This window comes from Haemaphysalis longicornis, unplaced genomic scaffold (assembly GCF_048455015.1).
Source record: "Haemaphysalis longicornis isolate Haplotype H1 unplaced genomic scaffold, Haemaphysalis longicornis Haplotype H1 scaffold_3, whole genome shotgun sequence".
In the NCBI taxonomy this organism is placed as follows: Eukaryota; Metazoa; Arthropoda; class Arachnida; order Ixodida; family Ixodidae; genus Haemaphysalis; species Haemaphysalis longicornis.
In genome coordinates, this window is record NW_027526335.1 from 171,908,867 (window position 1) to 171,920,828 (window position 11,962).

At 45.4% G+C, this 11,962-nt stretch overlaps 1 protein-coding gene across 1 annotated transcript; it reads right to left on the reverse strand.

The window, feature by feature from the left end:
* Positions 1-1,604: 1,604 nt before the first annotated feature.
* LOC144175535 (uncharacterized) lies at positions 1,605-7,288 on the reverse strand. Its single transcript, XM_077704609.1, has 3 exons — positions 7,226-7,288; positions 6,190-6,474; positions 1,605-1,966 (listed from the first exon to the last, which is right to left on the reverse strand). Exons 1-3 carry the CDS (start codon positions 7,272-7,274, stop codon positions 1,734-1,736), a joined length of 567 nt encoding a protein of 188 aa, XP_077560735.1. The 5' UTR covers positions 7,275-7,288; the 3' UTR covers positions 1,605-1,733.
* Between the last annotated feature and the right edge of the window lie 4,674 nt (positions 7,289-11,962).

Here is an 11,962-nt window from a genome sequence, read left to right on the forward strand (position 1 = left end):
TACCGAATTAAGTAAAGGAGAAATGCCTAACTCGATATACCGAAGTTCTAAATTGAACAAAATAATTCACAACTCCCCTCAACGTCGTTAAACCGAGTTTTAACGCTATACTTTTAAAGAGGGTACGAGACAAACAACGAGAATAGTCGTTCGGTTTTGTGAAAGCACTCCTTCTATTCCGGCGAGCGCTTTTTGCTTTGATAGTCCTAGTCATTCTATGACGGTAATTTTCTTGGTGACTTTGACAACGTAACTGACTAAGGATGTCGGTCTAAAAGAGTAGTTAAGTGTAGTGGCTTTGAAGGCTTTAAGATGGTGGTAATCTTTGCTTAATTACAACGATAAGGGATGGCGCCAAGCAGCCACTTCTAGTCACAATTATCTGGAAGACGCGCTCAGGAGTGTCGGGACTCGGGTAGATGTGAGAATATCTCATACGTGATCTTGTTGAAGCAAGGAGAAGACCTTGTGCCGACGTCTCAAATATTTCCATTCACTTCTTTTTTTACGGCTGGAGTGGTTACAGCACCAGGAAATACTACGATCCTTCGTAAATGTGGACGCGTTTGTCAGAACAAGCTGGTAGACGGGAGCTTGACGCGTACAATTGGGCTGGAAAAAGGGGTCAAATAAACGCAATCTGCAGGATTGCTGATGTAGATAACAAACGGGAAGAAAACAAGTACCCACCCCAGAGGCGTGGCTCAATTAAATGGTTTTGTACACTAAAACGCCCCAGCCGAGTACACAACGCATTCCCTATTGATAGACAGTTGAAGAAAAGTTAGAAGAAGGTCTATACTTTTGCTATTTTGTGACTAATTTGAAGGGAATACTGGCATAAGAATCTTTGGTGAAGTCCAGAGCTACTTAACCAACTAGGCACTGACATGCAAAATAGGGGCCTTGTTATCAGAAATAGAATGCCAACTTTTGATCACTGTAACGGCGAACTACAACCTCAGCTGTTTAAGTGATCGAATTCTTGCCAGAAAAGCCGAAATTGTGTTTTCGCGCTCTTGATATTTTCAATTGACTTTTCTGTCATCTCTTTCGTTTAGCATATTTATCCTTAAACATATGCCTTTGCAATGTTCACAAACAAACGCAACTGCCTGAATCACGCCACATTCTCGAAATTCTGTCCCTGGCATTTTCCCCTGCTTAGCTTGATGTATTGCTCGAGTTCTTCTCAATGTTTTTCCTCTGATATTATGCCTACACGTAATTTAGTTTTGAGCATTTATATCGCGCATGGTTATTACAAGTCTGTTTTTCCGTAATGTGCTGGAGCTAGTACGCGTAAATGCATGCCCCGATGTGAATCGGGGTAGACTGCTCTCTCCAGACTTCGGTGTTGCTTCTACAAACGTAAAATATTATTGTTTTTAAACTCCGAGGGAGGTTCAATTTTCCCGGGTAGGCCCTAAATATTCTGTTGTCGCTACAACAGCAGAGGCCTGTTTGGAATCCGTTGATGTGCGGCCGTTATTCCTGGTTTCCACGATGTCGCTTCTCTTCACTGTAACTGTATTGCAGTATGCTGCCAGAAGTGCTTAAATATGCTCAATGCATTTTGCAGGAATTGAAATTGAGGAGCAGGCTAATACGTGAAATAATTTATTTCTCTAAAATCGTCATCCGTAGCAGAGAATTGTCGGCATCATTCAGAACTTTGTTCATCGCTTCTTGGCAAACACATATCACGCAGTTGGTATCTTGGCAAACAGAAATTAGCCGTAGAAGCCACGTCCGTAGCCACCATAGCCTCCGAAGCCCCGGCCATAGCCGCCGTAGCCTCCGAAGCCGCGTCCGTAGCCTCCGTAGCCGCCGTATCCCCGGCCGTAGCCTCCGTATCCGCGTCCGAATCCTCCGTAGCCGAACTGGGCAGCTGCCAGGCTGCACAGGGCGGCCAGCACCACGAGGGCGACGAGGAGGGACTTGCTGCTCACGGCGATCATGTTTGCTGCGTCAGTCACATCGAAGCAAAGCACATTGAATGGCCGTTTCAAAGCAACCACCGGGCGTTTTTATTCTGTCTTATACAGTACAGTAATTAAAAAAGTGGTTTTATTTTGAGAAACATTTGAGCTCTATATAAAAGTATGCGCACAATGCAGCGCAATATATTTTTCAACACGTTTGAAAGCTTTGCTTTCCGATAAAAACTTTTTGTTCGAATGTTTGCTTCACCAAAAAGTGCACCCGTAAAAAATTATGAACTACGGTGCCTAGGCCCTCTAAAGTTGTGGAGTAACTGGGCTCTGATTGAACACGTAATTAAAACGCAAACAATTCGCCCCAATGTTCGTTATCATCAAGCTGAGAAAATTCCCGAAAATAAAGGTGTGGTTTTCTTATTACATTTTTCTGTCCACACCAAGTAATATGCCACGTAATGCTCTAAGTGTTAGCTGTTATATAGCTTGCAAATACTCTTATTAAATAAATTCGTAAAACCTCCACGGTGATTTCACTCATTGCAAGCTTCCGAATCCTCCTATAAATAACCTCGTAAAACCTACACGGTGAATGGACTAATTGCAAGGAACTGCGGCATAGCTGTTTGCCATTTTGTAGCTTCTAAACTGTCGAAGAGGTGTTACTGTCCGTACAGATCCTACACAGTTCCCAATAAAAACACTACAAGGAATCTTTAATTTACTCTGTCTATTTTTATCCCTAGAAGCAGCTATTATTCTGACAATACACTATTAATTGGTCAAACGTAGATCCCCTTTCAGGGATATGCTATTCGGCTTGATGACACTCACCTACTGCTGCTTGGTAGATGCTGTGGCTGCTCGGAGACGTCAGTCTGTTATGGTCTACCCTTTCGAAGCCCCGTGCTTATATAGCCCGGCCGACCAACCTGTGCACCGTACTGCAAGCCCGTTCTCGCTGACGTCGCCGTTTGTTCAAGGTCGCCTGGCCGGGAAAGCCCATTGAGCCAAAGCGGAGGGTTCTTAGTCAACGGACCATGGAGAGGGCACGAATTGCGGGCGCACTTCATCTTGTTGGTGTCAAACGCTTGTGGCACACGAATGGTGTTGTGGTTAACGCAATACATTTGCAACTTTGTGCAATACCTTCAATGCCGACTCGGTGATTTTTTCGCTGCTGACAATGCACGAACATTTTGTGATCTTTCCGGCGTCGTTTTTTATAGGTAGCTAGCCAAATCGGGCAACTAAGTACAATCTGCCGTGCGAATTGCTTATCTCGGCATCAGACACTGAAACAGCGATTTCGGTACAATGAAGAGGAATAAAAATTCTATCCTGTTTCTCACTATGCAGCAAGCAACCTAATGAATACTATTCTAGTACATTTTCCTTAAAACAAAAACAAAAGTCTCATCCTGCTAAGACCTATGCGTTCCTTTTGTGTGAGCGGCGCAAATGTAGACAAAACCCCAAAGAGAAATCGTTGTATGAGCCGCTTAATGTTGAGTGTAATTATATGGAAAGAGATTCTCTAATTTGAAGCGAGTAAACCGCCCGGATTTTCACTTTTTTTAATGTTACAAAATTATTGTTTTTAAAGCGAAAAGAAAACTGCTGGGTTTGATAAAAAGCGCCAGTTATGAGTTGTTCTTCAGGAAGATGCAACTTTTTAAACCAAGACGAACCGATAATCCATGTTCCTGCTACGAGTATCTGATATGCGGTTTCAGTGAGCACATGCAAAATTAAAATTTTTGGGCGTTGCTGGCTCCTGTATTTTAATATATGTCGCAAAAAAACATTCAAGGACACTTAATAACTGGAGGCCGGATTTTCAGATAATAAAAATAAGTGTTTTGGGCACCAAAAAACGCAGGAAAAACAAGGCTTTAGGCCTCCAAAACCGTAAATACAGCCACAACAAATTTCTACACGACTGCCAATAGTTTTAAACAGAGACCTGCGCGACACAGGAAATTTTGAAATATTACTGTTTATGACGCACACAGGCAACAACAGTTGAACAGTAGCAGTTCAACTGTCCTATAAAGGTTCCGAACTAATGGCGCACCATTGGCTTCATTCAACAAGCGCAATGCTTACGTTCATGTTCAATCGACACTGTCGCTTGCTCGAGCGTTGCATATAGGAAACGAGAATGACAAAAAAAAATACTTATTACCTTAGAATAGTGCTTAAAAAAGCTCTACTTTATTTCTGCCTGACGGAATTTAATTACGGCGCCACAGAAACACGAAAAATTAATCTTGACAAGCAATCATTTACCAAGAAATTAACATTCTCTTACTTGAGGACTGTTAGTACAACTATAACAATTTTCCAATCTGCAATGATACCATGACAATTATTCATGCAAGACGTCCCAACACACCCAAATACACTTCCAAACATGTGAAGAGCATTTTTCAAAACACCTTTAGCAGTTGTACAGATTTTTAATGAAAAGAGAGCGCGTCGGCTTGTGAATTTTAAGGCAAAAGGAAATGCAGTTGCGCAGTGTTGTTTCTTCGTTGGCTTTTCGATATAGGAATGACCTACTAACAAAGGCGTGTTGGATGCTAAACCGGGGCGTTGAAAAAGGAGCTTGGTTTGAGTATGCTCCGAGAAACGAGGATGCGACTGCACATGTTTGAAGAAATCTGTTCGGGGATAACACGGAACGTAGCCTAAGAAACGCCGTCAAAATTTTTGAAACAAAAGTAAAGTGCCACAATCTCAATATTGTGAATTCAAAATTGTCTATTTGCACTGAGAATGAGCATGCAACTTCACTGCTGCTAAAGGTGTGTCTTGGAGTAGGCTGAACTAGAGGACTAGGCTGACCGCCACATAATTCCTTACGGTCAATGCTAGCTGCCCTCTGACATGAATAACGATCTCAAATGCCACTCGAACGGGAAAGCTAGTGTTTCTATAGGCACTCCTTTTGAAAATAGGCATTTATAGGCATTTGTAGGTATTTGGGCACGAACGCCAAAATGGGTATTTATAGGCACTATAAAAACACCACACAAGACCTTCTTAACCCCTAGTTCATGCTCAAATATCAAAGTGGGGTGATAGGAGTGCGAGGAATAATATAAGCATTGACATAAAACCCGGTCCCTATTAATAACAACTTATGACGCAGTGACTGGGAAACATAAATGTTGAATTTTTGAACAGGCATGCCGGTATTGCGTGCGCCGCCATGTAGTATTCGGGTTAACGTCATGGCCTGTTTGGTTTGACTTGTAAGTGGCGTTGCTTGCACACCGACTGTTGGGTTTTGCTTTTCGCCTCCAACTGAATAGCGACCACTGCTTGCGGGATCGAACCCGCGTCCTGTAACTCAGCAGCACAATGCCCTAGGCGTTGAGCCACCGCGGTGGTATACCGGTGTGTTTTAGTGCCTGTTATGACGGCAATATTAAGTGCTCGATGTAGTATTTATAAGCAGCTGGATTAGAGTCGTTGTGAGGGAACATCTATGTGCACTACCTCAGATCTCATGGTGCGTATTAGGTGAGTCGGAGCCGTTGTCGTGATAGTGGTTTATAGCCGTGAATGCTTTAATGCTGGCATTTTTTTACTAAATACACTCAGCGTGCCCGTTATCCTTATTTGGCTGAAAGTGTCCCCCCCCAACCCCCAAGAGACACCGGCGCAGCGACCCGGTTAGTTATTTTGTCAGTTATAAAAAGAATACATTCTGGCGCTGAAATACCGATGTTTCACCTGGGCTGTGAGTTATGTGGTCGGGATAGGAGTGCAGATCAGTTTGGATCTTTTGTACATGTGTAATGTGCGCCGAAATCTTTACAGGGTCATTTTATTCATTCGCCTCCACACACAAAAAAAACGGCTGCCAGGAGCGGCATTGAATACTTCCCGAAGGGTTCAAAGCACAACTCTTATCCACTTATCCACCGCGGCGGTAATGCATAAAGTAACGATGGGCTTTGGGAAATCGGTGCTGTGTTCGGTCTGGCCGTGTTTTTCTGTAGAACCACTTACTTTAGCTATGCGCTAGGTGTCCCGCCTCCTGCTACGAGGGTGTAAAAGTGGTGAAGGTGAGAAAGAAATAGAAACCAAGGAGAGCGTTTCAGGGTGAAATAATTTATTTGTGTAAAATTTATATAGAAAGCACTCCGTTGTGGGGAATCATCCTGAGCTTTGTCATACAGCTTACTGTAAGCGTGTCACACTGTTGTAATCTTGACACGTCGAGTTTAGCCCTAGTAGCCACCTTTGTAGCCACCGTAGCCTCCGTAGCCCCCGTAGCCAGGATAGCCACCGTAGCCACCATAGCCACCGTAGCCACCGTAGCCACCTTTTCCGTAGCCTCCGTAACCTCCGTAGCCTCCTTTTCCGTAGCCTCCGTAACCTCCGTAGCCTCCATATCCTCCGTAGCCGCCGTATCCTCCGTATCCTCCGTAGCCGAACTGGGCGGCTGCCAGGCTACACAGGACGGCCAGCACTCCGAGGGCGATGAGGAGGGACTTGCTGCTCACGGCGATCATGTTAGCTGCGTAAATTATTACGAGAAAAGCAGATGAAATATCGGTTGCAGAGGCATCACTGGCTGTTTCTTTTTCTGCCTTCAAGAGTAACACCAGCAATTTTTACAAATGTAGAAGTGCTGCAACAAAACATTTCTCCGCTGAAGCTCAAGGTTTTGGGGTTTTCAACAGACGTACATCAACCGCCGTTTCTTCAAAACGAAAAAAGGTAGGCCGGCTGCCGTTTCCTGTAACTGCCGCGTTTAATTGAGAGTTTTGTCTTCACGCGCAAAGACTCAAAATAGGAAATTACGGTGCGGAATTCCTGTTTCAGACGTTCTGGGGAAATGGTCCATCGGATTAAATGCGAAAACGTGGGCGTGTATTCACGAATCAGTTAATTCACAGAAAAGTATTTGAATTCACAGAAAAAAAGCGTAGTTACTTAGCTCGTTATAGGAACGCGAAATTGAGTATAGCCAATAGAGCCTTCGAAAACATTTAGGTTTAAAGCTTGAAAATATCCTGATGCAGATTCTCTCCAAAAAAGTGCAGTCGTTCGCGAAATTATGAAAATGCGGCATCAAGGTTTGCATGCTTTACGTCTGCATGGCATTTGATCACAACTCCTTGCTTGTGCAGCTCCGAAACATCTCTGCATAAATACAGTGAGAAAGCCCACAGCTTATGAGGTTTGTTGTTTCCCCTTTAACCAGTAGAAAGTCGTACAGAAACGAAGACTAATCACGTACAGAGGTTTGACCGGGAGACACTCACCTCTCTGTACTTGGTGGTAGCGATGGCAGTTCACAGATGTGTGTGTCATGTTCCACACTTCTCCTGGACGCATATTTATATATCTACGCCTACAGACACGTGTCACACTAGTGCGGGCCCCCTCTCGTAAACGTGGTCATTTGTTCAAGGTCTCAGGCAGGAAATTCTTTTGAGCAGAAGCAGGTGGTTCTTAGGCCCCAATCCACACACATTGCAATGGCAGAATCCAATCCATCAGATTTCCGCCAACACTAACGGCATGGGAATCGTTTGGCTGATAACGATATGTTTTTCCGACGCTGAAGCGTATCTTTAATGCGCACTGTCTCTCCGAACATTTCTAGTAATTCCGAAGGAGCCCATATTCTGTTGATAGAATGTATTCATAAGCAGCGCAATCTAATTCGAGAAACGACGTATCTCTTCTATGGTCATTGAAAAAAGTGACCATAGCCACGTATTATAAGGTATCAGAGCAACAGTTTTCGACTAATTTTTCGCATACTGTTTTTACATCAAATATTAGGTACTGAGATGTCTATTACATTGCGTCAAAAACCGGATTATTTAGGAGTTACATGACTCCATTGCGGAAAGCGCACGTAATTGTAGGTACGTAATAACAATAACACGCAAACACATACTGAAGGAAGGTTCACACTAAACGGTTGGAGCTTAACTGTTTCAATAACTAATTTCTTTACATATCACCCAAACTTGACACGGTCGATTTCGCCATGCCAAATTTGTCGCTAATTCAGGCCAACTTACCTCGCGTACGGGAAGCAGTTATTTTTCCCACGTTCCCTCCAAGCTTCAAACCAACAGATAAAAACCTTCAATGAATCTCTATTCTCGGGTCATCGCTTTTTATAATACCTCGAAGTAGGGTTCCCCATGCAAATAATAGTAAAGACGAATTCCATCGGGGATGTGCTGCTGTGGGAAGAAGACAGGACAGCGGACGCTCAGATCAGCGCCCAGTGGTCCCATTTAGTTATTCGTCTTTGAGGTTATCCTGTTCGTACATAATCTTAAATAAACTCTCCGTGCAACTTATCATCTTTGATGGAGTTGCAGCTGTGACTGAAAGCCACAAGACATTCTTCAGCGTACGTGAAGTTCGCGGTGAGAACATGGCTCATGAGAGGTGGGCAGATATGCTACGCCCTTGGTGATGATTTCCCAGTCCATGATGCTGGCACATTATGATGACATAATTACCTTGGCTGTATAATTGGATCAGTATCTATGAGGGCGTCAGCGTTCATAGCAAGTTGAATTAAACATTGATGCTGGCCATCGCCATTTTCTAAATAACGGGCTCATCTGGGTGTTCTCGGAAACACAAGACGCAAACACGATTAAAAAAATTTTTCGATCTGTTCAGCCGGGCTGTTTGCGATGAAATCACACATAGACGTACAGAAACCGCCAGGTTCCTGGCAGTCACGACGTGCTTTCCTTCAGTCTAGAGGCTAACTGAATAAAATGTGCTGCGAATGAGGCTTTCAACGTGGTTGTCTACAACGGTTACACGAAGGACAACTCTAGCAGGCGACAATTTGAACGAGCCATGGTTCGTTTTTATGCACCGCAGCTTCTCCGCCCACCCAACCTGACTTTTTGGACCTCCTCATCCGAGGATCCTTCTACTCTTATTTGTTCCTCTTCACCGCGCCAAAACCTCACCAAGGGAGATCTCTGCGAATTGGAGGCTCTTGCTGCGGCTTCCCTAATGGACCCTGATGCCGAATGCACATCTCCTTTAGTGTCACTGTTTAAGCGGTTATCCGTCAAAAGCTTGCAAACCATGGAATTTCGACCAATTTCCTTCGCTCACCCCCGCGCACTTTAAACGTTTTCCCTCACACCGTCGGCCTACGCGAATACTGGCGCGGCGTTTTCAGCCGCATAATACTGGAGAGGGGCAAACCCCTGATGACAAGCCAATCAGCTTTCACTGCGGTCACGTTGGCCACGTGGACTATTACGGCCGCAGCCGCTGGGCGTCGTCATCGTCGGACTCTCCCTTTCACCCTCTGGAGCCCGTGGACAGGTGCCATCACTTCTGGACGCGCCCTCAGTCAACTACACGTCGATTCAAGATCGCAGCGCTCTGAATTCAGAAGTGCGGGCTGCCTCCCCGATGACGGCAGCCTTATTAAGTGCCTGCCGGTGTTTGACTCCGTGACCTATGTGCCCCTCGCAGGCAAGCAGCTCTGGCAGTCAAGAAGGTGATGCTGCACCAACGACCCCACCCAAAATCTGCAACACGCCCTGGTCGACGCAGTTGTGGTGCGCGCTGTTATTGACACTGGTTCCCCAGGTGCCGCCATATACTCAACGCTCCGCCATCGTCTCCAACCTCTTATGCAAACAACAATGTTTGTTGTACCAGCCGTCGACTGTAGCACGCATTTACTCGGTGGAATGTGCACCGTTCGCCGAAACGATAAGACTAAAATTGACGTTATTTTGACCGAGCTAGAACTATGCCCTCCCGAACTTATCCTCGGTCTTGATTTGATCTCAGGAAGTGCCGCTCTCATGGTCTGCTGCCCGGATATTCTTAATCTTCAATTTCCTCTCCCAACTTCTATTGGCAATCCCCGGCCTCATTTTTGCTCGACAGATCATCTTCGTTTTCCACCAAAACTAGCCAACGGTGACTAATCCCCCTGCACATCTGTGGCCGACGAAGAATAGTTCATCTCATCTATTAGGAACTTGCTTATGTGAAAGGCCTCCCCCTCTCCCGTCATACCTTTAATTGCACGTATTGCCGAGAATTAGACCTGTCTCCCTTTTTTGAACTTTCATTCGTTTACTTAAATTTTCCGCAATGGAATGGCGCATGCCACGCTGTGTCCTTTGGGCGCTAATGACGTGCCAAACATTGTCGACACAGCGCCTCCAGGATTAACACCCCACCCCCTCGGAGTAATTTCTCAAGTGGATTAGATCACACCCATAATAATGCCTGAACACTCAAAAGTAGGCGCCCACGCTCTGCACCCCCTTTTGACATACTCTAAAGGCGTATTTTATTTAGGCAGGCGCCCGTGAAGTAGCACATCCGCAGTGACACATCGCATTAACACCAGTTATGTAACACTTGTACAGAGACGGCCCTCTACTGCGTACCACCTCAAAGCGTCTCGGCATCCTACGAGAGGCTCTCGAAGTGCTCATCGAAGACGTTATTCAACCATTGGAGAAAGGCGGCACCTGGTGCATCTGTGCGGGTGGCAGGTGGTTAAACAAGATTACGAAGGAAGGTTTTCCCCTCTTCCAGTAATTGACGACACTCTTAACTGCTTTTATTCGCAGGATATTTTCGGTCCACCCGCTGTTACGAATCACCCAGCAACACGTGTTTTTCCGCATCCGCGACCACGAGGGAATCGACCATGTGCGCCCACGTGTCGGTGAATCGTACTTTCGTGTCTCGACATGCCGGGTCAGTCACCTCGCTTGGCAACTTGCTTCCGGCAGCTGCCAGCGCCACACCCTTCAGGCACCTGCTTGACCTTCCCGGCTTAGCCGTTTCGCTATCAGCGCGATCAGAGTTGATAGCGCGACCCCGGCACCTTTCAAGGACACTCTCCCCCCTCTCTCGGACGCCACAAGGGGCGAAGATGACTCGCGATCTTGGAAAGACTGGGCGTGTGTGTGTCTGTGATTTCGTGGCGTGTTCCTCTTGGGGGCGTTTTCTGGGTATAAAAGAAGCAGCACAAACGCTTATATTCATTCCTGTCTGAGCAGCGAATCCATGCGGTCGCTCTGCTCCTGTCCTGTATTGCAACCTCGCCCGTCAGGGCATTGTATGTTTTTTTTGGCTTCGGCTCACCTCTCGCTATGAAGTAAACAGTTACGTTAGCCTATCAGCGTCTGGACCTCTTCCCGGCTGCAGTCGCCCCCTCCCGGTCGCAACACCGCCAAGGATCTTGGTACGGGTAAATTCTTGCGGGTAAAAATACCGCAAAACGCCTGCATTTCTGACCCCTGATAGTCATCGTCAAGTCCAGGTTCGGCCATTTGGTCTGTAGAGAGCTGCGGCCTAGAGAATGCGGGACTTCCTTTTGTCCGGCCTTCAGTAATCGACTCCTGTATCCTAGTAAGATGACGGCGCCGTCTTTTCGCGAACAGTTCAGACGTATTGAGGGCACTTTTCTATATTCTTGAAATATTTTGACGAACCAAACTTGAGCTGAACTCTAAGAAGAGCTGCTTCGGCTACCTTCAAATTACAATTCCTGGCCACCTAGTCGACGCACACCTCACGTATTCAGACTGACCCTGAGGATGCCGTCATTAATTTTCCTCAACCTCGCTTGAGTCGTAATTCGCGTAGGTTCCTAAGACCATGTTGGTACTCCTACCGTTGCTTGAAAGGACTGGTTATAGAAATTGCTTACAGAAAAAAAGTTCATGCCAGAATTTCGTTCTTCTCATTTATTTACCGCTGAACCTGTTTTCTAACTATAAAACATAATTTTCAGAAATTTTGTGCACCACCTAATACATTTTCGCACTAATTGCAGGAGCGGTTCTAGAAGAAACCAACCGGACTAGCTCGTGTTAATTCTCTCTAGAATTTTTTTATGCTATTTAGCTTACCGAAACCGATTCACACTATTTCACTGAGTGATATTGTAATATAACTAAAGGTTGCATACCCATATCATTTGAGAGCAAACAATTATTCTGGTTTCGATAAACATGATCTAAGTT

Bases quoted from the DNA above. Each gene is read 5' to 3' on its own strand.
- LOC144175535 (XM_077704609.1), bottom strand. From the start codon at position 7,274: ATGACACACACATCTGTGAACTGCCATCGCTACCACCAAGTACAGAGA. The intron at 6,475-7,225 runs GTGAGTGTCTCC...TAATTTACGCAG, and splicing joins CTACCACCAAGTACAGAGAG to CTAACATGATCGCCGTGAGC. The intron at 1,967-6,189 runs ACTAGGGCTAAA...TGACTGACGCAG, and splicing joins CGGTGGCTACAAAGGTGGCT to CAAACATGATCGCCGTGAGC.